The 21,450-nt window shown below is 40.5% G+C and overlaps 1 protein-coding gene across 3 annotated transcripts in view; it reads right to left on the bottom strand.

Annotated features, from left to right (window-relative positions):
• Positions 1-4,336: 4,336 nt before the first annotated feature.
• LOC103375900 (neuronal cell adhesion molecule) overlaps positions 4,337-21,450 on the bottom strand; it is a 46,713-nt gene continuing 29,599 nt past the window's right edge. For 2 of the 3 annotated variants that reach the window (XM_008306194.1, XM_008306193.1), the window contains 13 exons: positions 21,162-21,309; positions 20,808-20,932; positions 19,544-19,645; positions 18,803-19,000; positions 18,470-18,540; positions 17,951-18,176; positions 17,707-17,822; positions 17,392-17,596; positions 15,579-15,701; positions 15,019-15,195; positions 10,242-10,373; positions 9,404-9,482; positions 4,337-6,507 (listed from right to left, as the gene is read on the bottom strand). In XM_008306194.1, the coding sequence (XP_008304416.1) occupies positions 6,261-6,507; positions 9,404-9,482; positions 10,242-10,373; positions 15,019-15,195; positions 15,579-15,701; positions 17,392-17,596; positions 17,707-17,822; positions 17,951-18,176; positions 18,470-18,540; positions 18,803-19,000; positions 19,544-19,645; positions 20,808-20,932; positions 21,162-21,309 (1,949 nt within the window). In that variant the 3' untranslated portion in view covers positions 4,337-6,260. Of the gene's footprint in view, positions 6,508-9,403; positions 9,483-10,241; positions 10,374-15,018; positions 15,196-15,578; positions 15,702-17,391; positions 17,597-17,706; positions 17,823-17,950; positions 18,177-18,469; positions 18,541-18,802; positions 19,001-19,543; positions 19,646-20,453; positions 20,484-20,807; positions 20,933-21,161; positions 21,310-21,450 lie in introns of all 3 variants that reach the window. The other variant, XM_008306196.1, reaches the window with a different exon arrangement.

The following is a 21,450-nucleotide window of genomic DNA, read 5'->3' on the forward strand; positions in this document are numbered from 1 at the left end:
CATATGGAAATGTCACAGAGTAATCATAAACAATTATCCTCCCCGGCTCTCAGAGCATCAGAGTAGGGCAAATTTGCATAAAGAGACACAAAGGCTCTGCCACTTACATCTGAGGAACAGACGCCCTGAAGCTCTGCACACACTTAAAACATATCAGGAACTAAATGGTGATGTTTTTCTAATACCTGCTTTTGATATCCTTGATTCTGTAGAGTGTGTTACAGAAAAGAATGTGGACTCTGGAAGATCCTTCACTTGGGATGCAAATGATAAAAATGCTTATTTAGGAACAAGACATCACAAGACCATGTAATGATCTTTTGCCCCCATTGAAGGCAGACTTTAGGTAGACATGAAACCAGCTATAGATCAATTCCAACCAGGCTTTCCGCCCAGCTGTAAATCAAGGAGCTGGACACAGAGGAGCTGGGAATGGATAATGGATGCTATGGCAGACGTACAGCAGACACAGAATGAATCTCCTGAGGAGTGGGTGAGGAATGGGAAGGTGGAGGGAGGGGTCGACAAGGATCGGCGGTGAGGGGGGTTGGTTGGAGTTCAGAGGGGTAATGGGGCAGCTGCTTGTTTGGGAGCAATGATCACCAATTGACAGACAAATAATGTGATTCTGCTGCCATGGAAATAAATAGCTAAGCCTCTTACAGGCAGCAGACATAATTGAGGACAAGGGATGTCAGCAGAGGGACAAACAAATTCATAAGCTTACAGACTGTCAGCTAAAATGTAGGGTTATTGTGCATATTGTGATTTGAATGCAGCATTTTAGAGAATGGTCCAAATGTGGTCTCTGCATAATATATTTTCATTGCCTATTCATTAAAGTTTACAATAATCACATTATCAGTTGCCAGTTTTAATGGACAGTTTGAATCTGTGCATAAAACAGCATTTCCTATTCAGTTTATTAAATGCCTGTTGCTAGGTTCAGCCATTAGTGTAATTGCCTCTTATCACTAGATGGCAGTAAAGTCAAGTGGTAGAATCTGTCAAACACAAGCAAATTGATGACTGAATCCTGCTGCTGAAGGTCACAAGTTCTTTGAGATCCCTGCTGATGAGCGTGAGTCATTAATTTTGGTTAAAATAATGAATATCAGTGCAGCCAGCTGCAGTTGGCAGTGATGCACTCTGATTCTCCTTGGCGCCAGGTCTCATATAGAAAATCCCTAATTTGTAAATATATATATGAAGCAGTTTATCTTCCGCTGATAAATAACGTCAATCTCATGAAATATCTGTAAACAACTTTACCCGGCCAAAGGAATTAGCATACCTGAATGAACAGAAGGCAAAAAAATCCTTGCCAGAGGGATGGAAAGTATTTCCAAGATAGACAGACTTCTTTGCCTTCCTGACTTCATTGCTGTGTGATAATGCACCAGATGGCAGGCTGCTCTCTTGCCATTACTCTGACAATATGACTGTAATGGAAGTGGAAGTGCCACAAGTGAGCGCCAAAAAGATTGAGCCCAACTGTCGTGTTCCATAAGGCCTTCCTATAGATGCTTCACACTGAGGAGACTGAGGCAGGTGTAGGCATCCATGTTAACACATCCCTCAGATACGGCGCAGTGTAGATTTGAAGAAGTAAGTGTGGTGTATGTTTTATGTCCTGGTTTGGAAAGCTTGGAATCAGATGTTTTGTTTGGATTCATTTCCTTCTGATCCTTACATTTCTTCATAGATACACACATATGAGGTGTGTCAGAAAGGTTCCAGGACAGTGTCACAAAAGATATACACACGTGGACAAAATTGTTGGTACCCCTTGGTTGATGAAAGAAAAACCCACAACGGTCACAGAAATAACTTGACTCTGACAAAAGTAATAATAAATAAAAATTCTATGAAAATTAACCAATGAAAATCAGACATTGCTTTTGAACTGTGGTTCAACAGAATTGTTTTCAAAAATAAACTCATGAAACAGGCCTGGACAAAAATGATGGTACCTCTAGAAAAGACTGAAAATAATGTGACCATAGGGACATGTTCAATCAAGGTGTGTCCTCTAATTAGCATCACAGGCGTCTACAAACTTGTAATCAGTCAGTCAGCCTGTTTATAGGGTTACAAGTAGTCACTGTGCTGTTTGGTGACATGGTGTGTACCGCACTAAACATGGACCAGAGGAAGTGAAGGAGTGACCATCTCCAAGCAGCTGGATGTTACTGTGACTACAGTTGCACATATTATTCAGAAATGTAAGATCCATGGGACTGTAGCTAACCTCCCTGGACGTGGCCGCAGGAGGAAAATTGATGACAAATCGGAGAGACGGCTAATGCGGATGGTAACAAAAGAGCCCAGAACAACCTCTAAAGACATTAGAGGTGAACTCCAAGGTCAAGGTACATCAGTGTCAGATCACACCATCCGTCATTGTTTGAGCCAAAGTAGACTTAATGGGAGACGACCAAGGAGGACACCATTGTTGAAAACAAATCATAAAAAAGCCAGACTGGAATTTGCCAAACTGCATGTTGACAAGCTACAAAGCTTCTGGGAGAATGTCCTGTGGACAGACAAGACAAAACTGGAACTTTTTGGCAAGGCACATCAGCTCCATGCTCATAGACGCAAAAATGAAGCATATCAAGAAAAGAACACTGTCCCTACTGTGAAACATGGAGGAGGCTCTGTTATGTTCTGGGACTGCTTTGCTGCATCTGGCACAGGGTGTCTCGAATCTGTGCAGAGTACAATGAAATCTCACAACTATCAAGGTATTCTAGAGAGAAATGTGCTGCCCAGTGCCCAAAGCTTGGTCTCAGTTGCAGGTCATGGGTTTTGCAACAGGATAATGACCCAAAACACAGCTAAAAACACCCAAGAATGGCTAAGAGGAAAACATTGGACTATTCTGAAGTGGCCTTCTATGAGCCCTGATCGAAATCTTATTGAACATTTGTGGAAGGATCTGAAACATGCCGCTGGAGAAGGCAGCCTTCAAACCTGAGACAACTGGAGCAGTCTGCTCATGAGGAGTGGGCCACAATACTTGCTGAGAGGTGCACAAGTCTCACTGACAGCTACAGAAATCATTTGATTGCAGTGATTGCCTCAAAAGGTTATGCAACAAAATATTAAGTTAAGGGTACCATCATTTTTGTCCCGGCCTGTTTCATGAGTTTTTTTGTTTTTTAAAAAATAATTCTGTTAAACCACGGTTCCAAAGCAATGTCTGATTTTCATCGGTTAATTTTCATAGAATTTTTATTTATGATTACTTTTGTCAGATTCAAGTTATTTGTGACCATTGTGGGTTTTTCTTTCATTAACCGAGGGGTACCAACAACTTTGTCCACGTATGTATTTCAAACCCAAACTACGAGTTTTCCCCTTCAGACGATAAACCTCTACAAAGAGATCCTGCGGTGTTTGCTTCGCTCAGTGTGCGAGAAGAGGTGAGAGTTGTGGCAGGACAAGTTGGGGCTGCTTCACCATGACAACGTGCCTGCTCACAATCCTGAACAGTTCCTGGCTGAGAAGAACATCGCCATGCTGGAGCAACCTCCCTACTCATCCCATCTGGCTCTGAAGAATTTTTTTCTTCTTCCCCAAGCTCAAGGGGGTCTTCAAGGGGACCCGTTTTGAAGACGTGGACGACATCACGATGGCTGTGATGACGGAGCTGAGGAGGATCCCAGAAAAATCCTTCCAGGAGTGCATGGCGGTGTGGCAGAGAAGGCTGGGAAAGTGTGTTAATCCAGGGAGATTACTTCAAAGTGGAAAACTTGTATTTTGGATTTGAAATACATCTTTTGTGACACCAGTTCTGAAACTTTTCTGACACACCTCGTATATCCCAACCACATCTACCAGTATATGGTATGCCAATGCCACCCAACCAGGTGTGAATAAATACACAAGTACTGAACTTCACTATAATAATGAGCTACTTATTCATTGTGTTACATACATCACGTTTAGTTTCACTACATATTTATATTAAGGAGTGTTTTCCAGGGTTTTTGCTTTGTGACCCTTCACACAAGGCCACTATCTGAGTTTTTAGCAGCTTCACTGTAGAGCTTCCTGTCCAGAGTTGATCTAACTGTTGCTGTCTTGGTACATAATTACATCCATTTTTCCTCAGAATCTGCTGTGGTGTAGCATACTGAAGCGGCACATCCTCACTTTTTATGTGGTGTCATTGTTCAGTAGTGAATCATTTATGGCTGCATTATATGCCACTTAACATGCACCGAGTGTGTAACAGTGTTTTTTTATGAATCACTGAGTCTAAATCCATTAAGAGCATGATTCCATTTCGAGAAAGGGCAGTGACATTTCGAGTGAAGACTCTGAAAACTTAAAGCAGATAATTATTTATTCATTCATTATATTTCCTGTAGTTTGAATTTCATACTTGCACTAAAAGGGAGAAGAAAAAAAAAAAACAAACTTAAATAGCGACAAAGAAAGTATCTGTTAGTACAAATCTGTTTCTTAAATACAAAACCATTTGCAATATTGTCAGAAAAGAGCATCATTTTCGGAGTATAGTGGGACTGTATGGAAGCAATACAAATCAGAATAATATAATTCTGCGCATCATGATATTGTTGTACAAAACCAAAGTTATGCAACTCGCTGCCAAGCAAATCAGAAAACAAGCAGATTCTGAATTTATATGCAGTTTTCTGTCCAGTTAATTACAGTACAATGTACACAGTGCACAGCAAGAAAACAAAAGAATATATGTATATATTTATATATATATTCTCTACAAGTAGTCTATATTTAATACAGTCCTATCAACAAGTTAAGCCATATCATGCACAATATTGCCGCTTGGGCTGTCTCACACGCTGCTTCTTGTCCCTGTACAATCGATTATGGTATTTACAAATTCAACAAATATTCTACAGGTATTTAAAAAAAAAAAGAAAAAAAAAAAGAAAAACTTGATGCAAGTTAAGAGAAAAGAAATCTTGATCCCATCCAAAGGCCCTCAAGTGTAGTTAGTACAAATGAACCACTTTTGCCTAATAGGAATTGAATAGCTAATGTACACACAACCGCACACACACAGACACACACACCCTCACAGATATCCATACATTAATACACTGCAGAAATACTATCTGGTACTGTACATAATGGCTGTAGACTTTATGCACCAGAAATTATTTTACCAATGTTTTAATCTGATCCAATGTTGGTGCATTTAACTTCTTGGAGGAATCAAAGCCAGTTCTGTGTCTCAAGGCATTGGGAGGCGTCTTAAAAAAAAAAAAAAGATGACAAGTTTGTATGAATTATTCTTCTGTCCTCAGAGTCCTCATCTTAAGTTTATCTCATCCATCCGTGGATGTAGCTTCTGCAGTCGTACTGCTGTCTCTGTTCCAGTCATTGAACTCCATAAAGAGACTTCAGAACTGAATCATTGTTTTGAAGAAAAGGCACTACCTGCTGAAGGAGCGCGGCAGGGGAGCACTGAGGCAAGCTGTTACGCTCTCAGTGTTCCCAACTGGCCTTCAGATCGAGCTCAGTATGAGGAGGTCACATGCGGGGCAAAGGTCATGAGGTCATGTGACATGCCATGCAGCATTTCAGCTTCCTCCTTCACGGATGCAGTCTGACAGAGCGGTGACAGATGAAGACGTATTAATGCAGCAACTTCAAGCATGCTGTGTGCACGGCTCCCAAAATCTGCCTTGTGGATTGTAAATGCATCATGATGTCACATAAATGTAACACATTCATATGACGCATTACATGAATGTATTACATTTTTACAGATTCCGGTACAAGCTTCTATGTTGGAAAGAAAAACAAAAAAAACAACACGGAGTAACAGCTATTTACTGTAGACACTGAACACTATTTGAACATAGCAGATAATATAATAACCATTAACATAAACAAATATAGTTCAGACAAGCACTGCATAGTCTATATGAGATTCCAGGTAAGAATGCAACACTTGTTAATATCAAAGTGTTAATTAATATATGGATTTAGGTAATGTCAGGTATTTTATGTACTGTTAAAATCCAAATTACGGTTGAGCTACTTCCTTCCTAAATGCGGCTTAGGCAGTGATAATGTAGGTATGGGTTTCCGAGCTTCTCCTTAAAGATTTCCAGTGTCTTTACTGAGTATTTCACATGTGGAACTGGGGATGGATGTGTGATCATAAAGCCATGCTGCGTTGGGACAGCCCTATGGGGGATCGAGGGGATGTGAGCAGTCAGAGCAGCGCCTCACACTGGTCTGTGAGGACTGATTGGCTACACAAAAGAGTTCAAGGAGTTCATGGCATTTATAGGGGATGGGGCCTCCGAGCTCTCGTGGCCCTCAGCAGTGTCCCTGCTGGCACTCTTCCCACTATACTGGCCGATAAAGGAGCCATCCTCGTTGAACTGTCCGTCTCCTCCTTCCCCGTAGTCAACTAAACTGTCGTCACTGTCGTCTCTCTTAACTGTCCCATTAGATGGCGTGCGGCTCCCTTTTAACGGTTTATGGTCCTCATTGTCACTGAAGGAGAAAATAACATGCAGGTGTTACAGGTGAGATGACGTGACAGATGCAACAAGGAGCTTAGTGATCACTTTTTTAGATGGAGCACTGAGCTGCCATTTCTTACCACAAGCGACTGAATTTGGTAATAATGGCAAAGTCACTCATATAAATATGCAGCAGTGAAATTTTTTTGCTCACTGCATAAGAATTACATTTGAATTTGGCTTGCTCCATGTCTAAAAAACGGAAGCTATGAATGATTAGTTGGTTTCCATCAAGCAACGGGGGAATAAAGCTCAAGCAATCATACCCTGTTCAAATTCCCCCTGAAACCAAATATGAAGTGGTAAATGTGTTGTTTGACGAAAAGCATTTCCCCCCACCCCCCAACACAGAGGTTGTGATGAGAAACAGAAAAACCCAACGCAATGATGTGAATCAAACTCGGAAAGCAAGGTTTCAGCCAGACATCCCCCGAAGCAAGCATGATAATAATCACAAATTGGCAAAATGCATGAAAAGTCTGCAAAGAAAGTTTTCTTTGGATATCAGAGAGTCGAAAACATTCCACATACATGAGTTGAACATCAATGAGGTATGATCACAAAGCCATCATAATGCTGCACTGTTCTGAAATTTAAATGGATTATAATCTGTAAACATTTAAGGGAGAGGACTAGCACAGAAAAAGCCGATCTGAAGGATGCATGATGAAGGCTTTTTGACCAGATATTAAACTTGATGACAGCTGTGAAACCTGGCGAGCGTTTTTCTCCACAGTGACTCAGTGGCACTGACCCTTTTTCACATGCTGGACTTGACAAAACATGGAGCCCAAAACCCCTCCAACACACCATCATCGTCCCTTACCTGTCCTGAGACCTACACCCCCATGCGGTCGGATGAGGACCTCCACCTGAGATCCCACACAAACCATCATTCCTACACATTATTGCACTTTGCACACACTTGAGAAGATCTGATAGTTCTATATTAGCGTGGCACTTTTGGCGGGCAAAGGTGCCACGTACAATACAAGCACAGTTTGAACCTAAAGTTTGCTCCCCTACAGTCAAACAAGAACAGCTCAGTTGAGTTAAGTTACGCCTTTATTGACATACTGTAAGGTTCCAGCTGAGCGTAATGAAACAGCATGGATGTAAAGAATACTCTCACAAAGGCACTATAATATTTGTACACTTTGCCTTGTGATTTGTCTACTGTTTTTAGGGTTGATGTCCTCTGGGGAGGTCCTGTTGCAGTGTAAATACTGTGGAGTTGTGATATTCTAGCCTGTATTTAAAAACAAGACCAAAACCAATAATATGCTGATCCCACAGATAATTATCATCTGAGTAGGAATAGCCTGATAGAGCTTGTGTATCTGTGCCATACACCTCCAGCGCTGTCCAAAAACTATTAAAAACACATTCACGAGCCACATTGTTACACTGGGCAACAAGCTCCTTCATTACAGCGAACATGGGCTATTAAGTCGATCCCACAGTTACCATCCTGCTGTATTAAATACTTACAAGCACAACAAATTTGCAGCTAAATATAGTTTTCCAACAAATATATTGTGACTTTTTTTTTTTCAAAAACCACAGTGTTCAGCTGTTTTAAGAAGATTTGAAGCCTTTTTTTTTATTTTTTAAAGCTACAGTATATATTTGTGACCCGTTTTTAAAGATTTTGATGCAAAGAGCCACAGACAAGCTGGGCAGTATTGAGAGATGAGTTACAATATTGTTGGTTTTGATCTCTTTGTGGTCTTTACAAAATAGAGTATCCCCAGTCCTATCCAGCAAGGATTACTACTGGTAAGAATGGCTACTGGCCTGTTTAAACAGCATTAAACCAGCTCCTGCACAGTCAGTGATGATTGCTTCCCTCGAACATGCTGATAGTTTCATATTAGATCCATATGCATATATATATATGTATATATGTATACTGTGTATCTATATAGAACCAATAAATCCATTCAACACATTATTGCCTAGAGCAAATGTTCATACAGTATATCAGATGTTATAACCATGCATATTACATATTTTATATATATGTATTTATCACAGCATAAAATCCATAGAACAGATTTATGTATACATAATACAAAAAGGAATATAAAATATAAAAGCAAGACCATCTTATAAATCGACTTATATAAAAAACAATATTTAAAAATGCTAGATATACAGAATTAAAGTGCTTCATTCTTCTTTATTCTGCGTGCGGTTGGAGAAGCGGCCTAGAAAGAGGATGCTAACAGGCATATCTGGATAACTGCTGTAAGTTAGCAGGAATGATGGTTTCAGTGGTTTCCAATCCTATCAGGGTCTCGTATGTCAGTAGCAAGACACTAGGCAAAGTGTTAATACTATATATACTGTACATACAATGTATATGAATAGCTTATTAGTTGGAATGGGATTCAATGCTTGGGGTTGGTTTAGGATGTGTTGCAAATGAACCTAGCTTATGTGTTTTTTTTTCCTGACAGTCGTATTTGAAAACATCCAAAACCCTAAATCCCTTAAACCTGAAGAATCCTGCTTCTCAAATGACACCACGATGCTATTTCAAGCACACACAATAGAGTCCAAAGACGAGTAGCATCCAGGACGTCCCAGAAACCAGAGCAAAAGAAAAAAAAAAAAATCTTGTGCTTCACGGCGGCGGAAGTTCAGATCGGAGATACTTCCTCTTGGTGCTATGACTTTTTGTTATTCGTGATTCTGGGTCATTTATACGTCAGCTGTAAGGGGTTGAGAAGAGGGAGGGAGTGCAGAGCTCCTGCCCAGCCAGAGAGAGAGAGAGCAGATCTGGGCAGAAAGCGGGCACAGGGCAAGGGTTGATGGGTAAATAGGGCTCTGGTGGCTCCAGAGGCCGGGGCGCTTTCTCTCACCTGTATTCCACAAAAGTACAGTCATCGTCTTTCATGGGCTGGAACTCTGGGTCTGTGTGTGCATCCTCCTTCTCTTTGACTGGTGAGGTAGAAGAAACCATTTAGACAAACCAGCTTAGCAAGAGACAATAACATTTTTGTTTTTTTCTTTAAATGGACCAGTGTATATTAGGCAGCTAGATGAGATTACTGTGTCATTAGAATATGAAAACATGAGAAGGATGCCGCCAGAATGTAAACAAATTCTTAGTTGATTCATTGTTGTAGAGATCTGTCTCCAGTCTTTGGATGAGAAGTATTTTTTAGGAGCGAAAATGGATAAATCATTATTCTTAAAATTAAGGATTCACAATATGTCAGCGACCACATCGATATCGGCTGATATTAGGGCTTTTTCCTGGTATATCGGTATTGGGCCGATGAACGAATTTAGCCAATGTGAAAAACTGATTGTCTAACATTAGAGCCTCCGTCTCTACATTTGATATTGCTGCTATTTCACAGATGTTTTGACTTAAATGGTTCTGGACTTGAACGTTAGAAATGTTTAAATATGTTTTACTTTTGTTACGTGATAAAGAAGACTATGTGACCTAATTTGATATGGGCTTCTTTTGAATAGTTTGTGCTTACTTACACTGTTATCGGTGTGAACAAAAATTGAATATCGACATCGGTAATATCGGTTATCTGCGATATCAGAAATCTTAATATCAGATATCGGTATCGGCCAGAAATTTTAATATTGTGCATCACTACTTAAAATCCAACTGAAAGCATTAAAGTGGGACTTTATCTAAGAGTGTTGGTGCATGGTGGCGTTTGTGCTACTACTCACCAGGGTATTTCCCTCCCTTATTCCTCTGGATGAAGCAGATTATGAGAAGGATCAGGATGAGCAGAGCAATGGCACACATGAGGCCAATGAACCATCCCTGAGTGGCGATGTCGACCTGTCTGCTCGCCACAGCTGGCCAGAGGAGGAGAACAAGGCTTAACATTTATGAAAGCACTCTTTTCCCATCTTTTCCCCAGTGGCAAGGAAAAAAATAGAAACAATTATCCATAATTATGTGCTAAAACAAACACGGAACATCAAGTTGGGTTTTTTGTTTTTTTTTCACAGAAAATGCATCTACTAGTTAGAAATTTCGCTCCGTGAGTGGATCATGATTTCACATTGTTACCGAAAAAGACAGCTTTCATGTTAGTTAGAAATCTCCTGGATTATATTAATGGTGACTTGAAACCACATTAGTAGTAGTACACAGTCTAAGAAATCAAGCGCGCACACAGTCACGGATACACGCAAGACAGTCACAATTACACAGGAACACACAGGTTTACTGAGAACGATATTAGGTTGGATATTATAACATTAAACACACACTGACCTTCTATATTAGCAGAGGTGCTTTTTTTAAAAAAAATTCCTGAATCTACAGCAAGACTGACATTAAATGCTGAATTAAATAGCTTCAACTAAACCATACAATCATGCATGCTGCTATATGATGTCTCTACATCACTACAGTACATGCCTGGCACACTGAGCGACCACAACACATCTGTTAAACCCATGCTTGACTGGGTGTAATTACACAACGGCACAAACTACGACACACTCTACACAGTGCAAGGCTCGGCTCAGCTCGGCTCGGCCGCAATGGAGGCGGCCGCCAGGGAACTGCCTCACCTGGGACAGTGACCTCAAGCTCCTTGGAGCAGTGGAGCTGGTCGTGGTGACCCTTGGCCACCAAACGCACCCTATAGGGGAGACCCTCCTTTAAGTCTTTCAGCATAAAGTTCTGAGAGCCATTCACGAGCTCTTTCTGCCACTCCTCTTCTCCTTCACCTGCAGGAGGGACGTTCATGAAGAGAGGCATGTTTGAGGGAGCAAATTCATACGGGCCATCAAGATCATGACATTGTGGGAGCTAATTGGCTAAAATAAAACATCTACTGGTATGGTATTACACTTCAGGCAATAGTTAATATTCATGGAGTTTTAAAAAATCCATTAAGTTTATGAATGAATTATTACGGTGTCCCTGAAAGCTCAACACACTGCAACTTCAGAAAACGTATGCAAATCAAGAAAACCGTTTCAGCAATTTGGCAACACGTGCAGCATTTGAATAAAGATGAATGAGAAAATATCTTCAGGTCCAGAAATGTTGCACAGAAGACACTGGAAATGAGGTTCAAACAACACAAGGAAGACAAATATGTCCATCATATACATTGTCCCTTACAAAGTTGTGGTTCTGTCACTCATTTCCTTTGTGTTCTGTACAACGTGCAGCGTTTCTGTATTGGACTGAGTTTTCTTCCGTTTAGCCACGCCAGCAGTGTGGTTCCTGGGAAAACACTTTAGTCTAGGTTATAGTAGTATGTCAATACATTTTCTACTGGATGCATTACCACAAAGCTGACATTAATGATGAATCCTACTCATTTTGCTGAACCCCTGACATTTCTCAGAGAACCACATTTGCGTTATTCAGCAAAATGTTCCAGGAACAAAACGGCCTGCCGCAGATTAATGTCCTCTTTGTGACAAACTGACATAACTGTGGTGATAATGGTGACTGTTCTTCTCGCTCCATCATCATGTCACAATCTTAATTTTTCCAATACTTTGGAGTCAGGCTGCACAATATATCGACGTGTGCATGTGCAGTACTCTCATTGCAGTAAGTATAAATTAATTCACATCATGCTGCAACTTTTTTTTTACTACTTGATGCAAAATTAACCTCCAGTAGTTCTCATTTTCCATGTCTAATCTACAAGAGAAGTCTGTGTGACCATTTAAGTCAGCACCACAAAGCTCTGTATTCTGAAGTGCAAAGCCAGATATACACAGAGCCGCTGCTGCAGCTGTAAACTTTCAGTCTCGTCTTCCTAATGTCGTGCAAGTGTTGCCAAATTGGCGATGATTTCTTCTCCATTTGATTCTTGCTTTGTCTATCTGCAGGAGTTTTCTTAAAGTGCAGTGCATTACGCTGTCAGGGCCACTTGTACACATTCATGCGGTAATGAGCCTAATATGAAATGTGCTGTGACTGCTGATCACATGATTGCGCTTTTGATAACAACATTTTCTGAATTGCTGGAATCTATTATTATGATCTTCCCTAATTGAATCCATTAAACAGTAGGTGCGAGAGAGCCATACTACAACAGCACTGTGTTTTTCATCCTCGCTGCAGGTGGATAAAAACAATGGAGAGCACTTCAGTCAGACTCGGCTGGCATAACAAGAATGTTTGTGCTGCTTTTTTTTGTGATGTTTGTCTACAGAAGTTCCATCCAGATTGTCACGGGAAATGCACGCGGTTCTAGTTAATAACAGCATTGAGTAATTAGCAATCCAATCACAGAGAGCCTTGTTTATCACATCTGGGTCTACGCTGGCAGGAGCCAGCATCAGCATGACTGCCAATGTTTCTATTCACCTGCACAAGCCAATAATGAAGTAGGAGTCTCTTGCCACCTATGCACGGAGCTGACACATATATTGGTGTGTTGCTTTTGCTTACTGTTTTTTACTACGTATTCTAGATAAACGTTTTTCTCCGAGCCCCAGTACTCCCAACGGATCAGGGCCCCGTCTTCGCCGACCGAGTAGCTAACGTTTCCAAAAGGACACACGGGCTGCGCTGAGCACACAAGAGAAAAGACAACCATCAAGAAATGCCTGCTGGGCAAAGGGCAATCCAATAACTGGCAAATCAAATGCTTTGCTGTAATTATAGTCCCATTACATGCTCTTAGCATCACTGAATCGAGACTCGTGCAACCTTACGTAATTGCCAATCTGGAAACTATACCACCAAAAAACACAGAATACACAAAGCTATGACTATAGTTTGCTAAAATCGCAGCAGAATCTGTACCCTTGTGGGGTGGACGGCGCGGGGGAGACCATGCAATGGGATGAGAGGTTTGGGTGTTCCCTGTAAACAACATGAAGAGGGGTAAAGACAGAGTCACACACACACACACACGAGACACCCACAGAGACGCATAACATTTTTCGCAGCAGAGACACTGCAGACACTGAAGTCATTATACACAGAGAGCACAGTTCATTGGCATGCCAAGCAAACCCTTGCCATGCAGCAGGAAAGTGTCACCAGAAGCTGCCATGGAAGAGGTAAGAAGGGGTCAAAGTAGCCAAAGGCACAGTAGAAGAGAAAAAAATAAAAAACAGAAAAAGCAGCAGAGCACTTTGAAAAAGACTCATCTAGCTTTATCACATGGCATGAAAAAGACACATGTCACATAGCATCTTTATCTACGTGGCTTTGAACTTTTCCCAGCTTTGAACTCAGCCGAGCGTTTTGGCGGGTCGCAGAACGCGATAGAGGCGAGGGGGGAAATAGCTCAAAGACGAGGAGGACATGTTTGCGGTGGATTTTGTAGCTGTGGCTGTATCTGTAAAACAGGCATCTGTCTGGATACACCACATCTACATCAACCTGTGATATTAAGAGCTTGTACGGAGAACAGAGATGCAGAGAAACAACAGGACAGGGGTCGTCATGCCCCCTAACCTGTGTCACATACATCAGCGAGACATTAATGTGTTCAAGCTGTGTAACGTCAATTAAAGATAAGATGCTCAGCAGCCGCATAAGAACATGAGTCATCTTGTGTAACAATGCAACTGGATCACACTCATATGTAACTTAAAATGGACATGGGTGAAGAGCTTATGTACATCATGCAATGTCAAAGGCTAAAAATAAATGAAACATTGTACACTGTACATACACAAGTCACATAATCTGATGGAACAGTCTGGCGTGATTACTTTCATGATCAATTACGCTCAATAATTTCTGGTGAATTGATGGTATAGTCTATTAAATGCCAGTAAATTTTTAAACAGCTGTCCAAAAAAACTAAATATTGTTGTATTTGTAGAAGTTCGGACGAGCAAACAATTGGAAATTTTATTTTTCTAAATGCTTCATTGTCTTGTTTTTCCGTCAACTAATAAATAAACAGAATTATTTTTTCTATAATACATAAAAAACAGAACACCATGCTTCACAATGAACAGCTTTTCTGAGTTGGAGGAATGTTTTTCTGTGCAAACCAAGAACTTTGAGAGCACACACACCAGAGAAGTGTGAGCTTCAATGGCAAAACAAATTTAAAAAAAAAAACATGTTGTACAACTCTGCTCCAGTGCACTAAACTTCATATAATCACTTTCACCTTCATCAGGGTGGTATCTGAGGCTGTTTTGGTTTCCTGAGATCACTTATAGATCATAGATGAATGTGGAGATTGAAATTTGGATTATTTACTTTTAATAAATTAGAAGAATGTAATATATATTTTCCTCTACCAATTACAATCTCTGATCTTCAGCTGTCACCCTAATAAGGGCGAGATAGTTGAAAACATTTAGGGAATAATGTATGGTGCACTGGAGAGTTTTTTGTTTTTTTTTAAATTTCAGAAAGACACCCAAATCATCTGTAACATAATGGGATCCTCCTTCTTAAATTATATGGAACTAATAAGGCTTCCAGTGGGACAAACCATAGCGTTATTTAGGTAACAGTGTACTAGTTGTCTGTACTTGATGTACTTACCTTCATCCATGACGGGGACAACTTCCTGAGAAATGGCGGGGCCTGCTCCAGTGATTGTTTTGGCATTCAAATAAAACCTGTAGCGTGTGCTGTACTTGAGGTGGGGCAAAGTGACTGAGGTCTCATTGGCGGCCAGGGCCATCTCCTTCTCCTGGCCCAGTTCATTGGAGTTATTGACTACAGAGGTGAAGGATGGGCGACAAGAATGATGGGATGGGGGGGTGGAAGTTGGGAAGCAGTCAGGTAAGTTGAATAGAGATATGAGGAGGGCGGGGTTGTAGATGGAGTGTCATGGATGACAAAGGTGGAAATGGGAGCATTTGGAGCAAAGAGGTGTAGGGTTCAGAAATAGAAGGCAGGAATGACCAAAGTTGATTTGTTAATTTGTGTTGTTGAACTTTAGGCAAAATTAAATGCTTCTCCTTTCTGTCTAATAATCTGACCAGAATGACAATACAAGACATGAAAAAGAATGACACACAACTACAAACTACATGAAGGAAGATGACATTTGCTAATCAAAGATACAAAATCTTAGTTGTTATATAAAAGCGCCTCACCTGGCTGATATTTGAGTGTGTAGCCAGTAATGTGTCCGTTATGGTCATGAGGAGGACTCCATTCGAGGGTTAGAGAGTCCAGGTTTGGGTTAGAGACTAGCAGCGAAGTGGGAGGCCCCGGCACTACAGAAAGACATGAATTATGAAACCTTTCACAACTTTATCAAAGTAATGCTTTGCACAGTAACTGCAAATGATGTTTCAAATAAACGACTGAAAACAGGCAGAAAGCCAGTCAGCGTTCTTGAACATTTCAGGGTTTTTCTTTATGCAGAATGTCCAACATTAATACTTTAAGTCCTCCTCCAGTCAAAATGTGTTTTGCTTATTCCTGGTTCATTTGAATGTTTGACCTTCACTCAGCCACTAAGCCAGCATTTTCACATTTCTCTGCTTAAGGGGGAAAGTTTCTCTGCGCTTTTCTTAAATCTCAGTTTAAAACATGTACTTACAAGCGCTGTTTGAGACATTACAACTAGTTTGAAAGCCAGTCATGGTCTTTACACAAGTGTGATGGGGAAATTTGAAGCCTCCAGGGCTCGTACACTGAGACTTCTCAATGAAGCAAAACACATCTTGTGAACAGCAGTTATGCTTTGAAATGAGAAATATGTATGTCTTTGTAAATGTTGGATTTTTATACTGAGAGAATGAATAACAGTGTATTTAAGAATGATTGATAAAAACATACCAGAAACAAAATATTAAATTAAATAATCAATTAAAATGGTTAACTGTTAAATCACAACATCTACGATTATAAAGGTTTTAAATAAAGGTATAAACTAACCCTAACTAAATGTTACATTTTCAGATATAATGTCAACCTTAATGACATAGATTATAAAAAGAGAAAAGCTGAAGGTATTATTGATTTTAACAATTGAAAAAAAAGATGTCTAAATGCCCACAGGTGTTAATAATATTGGAAAAATGGTGGCTCTAAATGCGATAGATATTTTACAATTTACTTTTAGTTTGACTCACACTAATTGCAATTTAGTCCAGTTACTGGAAGTCACAGTTGAGCAACTACTGGCTTCACAGTTGGAGTAAGAAGTGCAGATTTTTTTCCAAACTCTAGTCACCACATATGATACATTTTTGGCAATTTCTTTTAAATGACAAATGTAGAACATAGTAATTTTGATGAAAAGTTTTCCAATAGAGCTACAGCCACATGAGTAGTTCAAAGATCTTCAGATTGTTGAAAACTAAATAATGCGTCCTGTTTTTCTAGCTCCTGGCTCTGATAAATTGTGAGATTTTGGTGATTTTTTAAAGTTAGCAGCCCTTGCAAACCTGTCAGCAGGTTTTGAGATTCAGAGAGCTACATTATATCCACATTACCTTGCGAGGCAGTTGAATCATCATGAGATTTGTGAGATCGCGATCATGAGATAATCCACCTTGCCAAGCTTCAAACTATGTGCTTGGAGCCAATCTACAGTTGCTCTGACATATCAGCATCCTTTGAGGACGTGCTGGCAGCTCTGTTTTAGGTGCGAGCTAGCCTGTGATAGACGATGATTGACAGGTGGTTCATCCAATCACCTGGCAAGTATTTTTTAAATTGCTTTCCCCTTTGCAAACAGTTTTAATGTATAATTTCCTAGATAGTTCCACGTAACAAACCATCTGGGACATTAAATCCACATAAATCAGTGTTTTATAGAAAATCTTGATATAGCATTTGGTAGTGATTCATAATGTGACATTTAGGCCTGAACATGACACGGAATGTTGAGTATTGACACTTCTCATTTGAAAAAAAAAACAGGCAGATAAAAAGGCTTTTCCATCCTTCTCTTACCTCCCTCTGGCATCTTAAACTGCAGGGTTTCGCTCGGGGGACCCTCTCCTTTGCCGTTATACACTTTGACATTGAATGAGTAGAGGCTGAAAGGGTGCAAACCAGGCAGCATGCCGTGGGTGTGGTTCCCGCTGAAGGTCAGGATGTCCTTCTCCATGTGGTCAGGGTTGTGTTTGTGGAGGTTGTGCTTTCTCCAGTAATACACCTACAAAGGCACAGGTGATATACACTCACTGACTGTGTGTATGTGTGTACACATTGTGGTTGGTAGGATTGGTGTATATGCTACACTGTAAGTGGTCCATAGCACTGCACCTTGTATCCTTTGAGATGTCCACGTATTAAATGAAAAGGCACAGGATCCCAGTGTACCTCTGCCAGGGTGCTGTTTATTACTACAGCCTGCAAATTTCCTGGAGCTCCTATCGGCACTGTACAACAGACAAAGAGCATAACATAGCAATGGCTAAATGCAAAAGAGAAACATATTGAATCAGTGTCATAGGTTACGCAGCCGGCATCACTTGTTTTCTGAGTCTACAGAGTCGGTGAAACTCACGGTCCTCTCCCGAGTAGCCTTCGGCAATCTTAGGCTCAGGTCCAGCTCCGTGGTCGTTTACAGCCTGAACTTTTAGCTCATATGGAACAAATGTGGGCGTTCCAGACACAACAAACTTGGAATTGTTGGCAACAGTGACTGTGGTCCACTCGCTGTCCAGCACCTTCTGCCTCCACATCACTTTGTAGTGAAGCCCTGGGCCGTTAGCCTGGAAGCCTGACAGAGGCTGCAGAGGAGAAAGCTTTAAATGCACCTTATTTTCCAATAACACTCTTGTGCAGAAAATAAGCAGTACATAATGCTATATATATATATATATATATGTATGGGTCTGGTGATTGACAATAAAGGATGATTTTAAAAAAACAACACAGAAAGAAAGCTCATAAGACCAGACAGTTACAAAATCATACTTCAAAGTACAAGGAGATTTTCATGTATCACTGTACTCCCTGGACAACGGTAAATGCCTGAGGATTATGATATAACTGATGATATTATGTGGTACTACTTTATTACCTTCCAGGAGATTACAAGGTTGTTATGTTCTGTTCCAAATCCCTGTACACCTGTTGGGTTCTCATCTGGAGCTGGAAAACACATTATTAAGGACAAAATGAACAATTATCCAAAACAAAATCTTTCACTGTCGTTTGACTTCTGTATTAAAGCATTCAAAGAATGTTGATACATATGTTGATCATTCTTTTTTTTCTGTGTTAAAAGATAACCTATCTAATGCAATTATTTTTGCATTAAATAATGAACAAGTGTACAATTGCAGTAAGTTACATGTGAAATCCCAAATGAGGCAGTTGAGGAAATGACACAACTATCCAGCTGACTCAGTACCTGCAGGATCCGTCTTGTACACTCTGGAGGGTAAGCTGGGGTGGCTGAACCCCATGGCGTTGAGAGCCAAAACTCTGAAGGTGTAGTGAACGTAGGGGGACAGTTTCAGGTGGGCTGTCGTCTTGGTTCCAGGGACCTCTGTCAGATTATGCCAGTGACCTCGATGGTGCAGCAAGTCTTCATACTGGATCAGAAATTCTTTCCAAAAATAAAAAAAAAATAAAATTAAAAAATTAAAAAGTCCATTATTTTACCTAAAACCTGACAGTATATTTGTATAAGTGGAATGAATGCCCTCAGGTTTTTTTTCTTTTTGGAAACTCAAAAAGCACAGTTTGCCAAGATATGCCACTTGTGGCAGTGCTTTGAAGCTTCAAGGAAATGGTGGATTTAGCCAGGTTTTCATGAGCGTCTGCAACATGCTGAGCACACTAATTATGCTGCACTAGAGGTTGGAGAAATGTCTTTGTACTCTGTTTAAAAATAAATAAATAAAAAGGATTTGAGGATGTTTTTGCACTGATTTTATACTGTATTGAAGATTATTATCTTTCTTAGACTTATGAACATAATTTCAATCTCTGTTCAAGAGACTCAGCTAAATGCCAACTATGTAATAAAATCGCTACTACCTCTTACTAATACTCATTTTTAATAGCACAACCAGATGAGCATGTACACACTGAACCAACACAGAAAGTCAGCCAAATTACACAAATGCACACACACACACACACATACTCTGAGTGGGACTTTTATGTTCATCCCCAGGGATCCAAGTGAGCTGAACACTCCTCTTTTTCTGGTCTGTCAGCTCGAGGTCGGACGGTGGGTCAGGTCGCTCTGGGAGAAATACAACATCGGCAGCAACATCAACACATGTGCCCGGGATTATATTCACACTGACTTCATTTTGCAGTTACAGAATATGAAGGGTTCATGCCATGACAAGATGAAGCAAAAACAAGAGAGGATATCTCAGTCGTGTTATTTCTGGGACGCTAGAATCACGATAAATGCCAAGTTTGTAGATTTCACCAAGCACGCCTTTTTGTTGCTCTTTCATTTCGTTACATGTTCCGTTTGACAAAGCTATTTGTCCTATGATACACATGCTGACACTGCATCATGCATATGAAATGACTGATGCTCAACTTGAAAATCTTCCATAATCACTCTGCATGAAATCGAGTCTCAGGCTCACTAGAGAGGCTAAATTGATGCTCATGTTTTGGAATTGTAATGATAAAGTGAATCGCATGCTTGGAATATATGAGTGATGAGGAAATGGTGCATCTGAAAATATGCAACGGGGAGATGTCTGTTTTGCAAATTATGTTTGCATTCGACTGGAATTTCATCGTCTAAATGTTTGCACTAGTGGTTTAATGCATTCAGACTTTATGGATTTTGCAAACATACAACTTGGTTTTAAAAAAAAAAAAGGTTATGAAAAAAACATCTCACAGACAGAACGAATCAATGCTGGTGAGCCAAAATGAACAGAGAGACGGCACGATGCTCTGTGACGGTCAAAAACAAAATGCATCTTCAGGCGGCAACATGCTGCGTTTAACAGAAACAACCAAGAGACAACACAAGTCCATGTCAGCGAAGCACATCGGGGTGCTCATGTGTGCTGCAGGTTTACCGTAGACAACAGGTGGTGTCGGTGTGGCTTCTGCCAGGTTGGAGGGCAGGAGTGAAATAGGGAGTTTAGTGGTCAGTCAGCCATAAGAAAACAAAGAAGATTATCTGGCTCGCTAAGAAGGCAACAATCAAATATTCATGCTGCTGACACAATAGCTGACTAAATCCGCTCTGACACTCAAGTAAACTCTCGAGCAATTAACCTTGAAAGGGCTGAAAGGCAATCGTTGTGCCAGTTATTGGACAGATTTGCTTTTCTAGGAAGACCTGAGGTGGAGTGAGGTTACACTTTTTAATAATTTGTGAGGCTGTTTCGTGAGTCAGTGTTATTGAGCATCTGCAGAGAATTCCATACCGACAACAGTGAGCTCAGCGCTGGCTGAGTCATGGTCCAGAGAGGTGTTCATGATGCACGTGTACACTCCTGCATCGTTCTCTGTCACATCAGTGATGGTGAGGCTGTCAGAGTCTACGATCAATCTGTAAAAAAATAAATAAAACAACAACATTCAAACAGACAGTTCAGCATCATCTGATTATGTAAAATCTTGAACTTGTTTTATGAGCAGCCTCTGAGAATAAACATTTAAATCAGTAAATGAAACAGATACATATACAGAATTTTACTTGATCTATTACATCTGATGCAGACTGACAGCAAAACAAAACAAAAAAATAGAGACTTTTACAAACATTTAACCACTCTAACCTCTCATCGTCAGGCAGCTCCCCGTCGTCTTTGAGCCACGTCATGGTGGGGATGAGTGAGGGGTCGTGTTTCACTTTGCACTCAAACACCACAGACTTGCCCCTCTGGACCACTTTGTACTCCGGCTGCTTCAGGATTCGGGTTGGCTCTGATGGGAGGTGCACAAGGAGGTCAGAGGCACTAAAAACCTAATATCTTAAACTATCCTTGTTGGAATAAGCTCAAAATGAAAGTTTAGTTGACAAAGATTGTCATTGATTAATTACCTGGTTATTAATGTCAACTCATT

Source organism: Stegastes partitus, unplaced genomic scaffold, assembly GCF_000690725.1.
Source record: "Stegastes partitus isolate 25-593 unplaced genomic scaffold, Stegastes_partitus-1.0.2 Scaffold3628, whole genome shotgun sequence".
Taxonomy (NCBI): Eukaryota; Metazoa; Chordata; class Actinopteri; family Pomacentridae; genus Stegastes; species Stegastes partitus.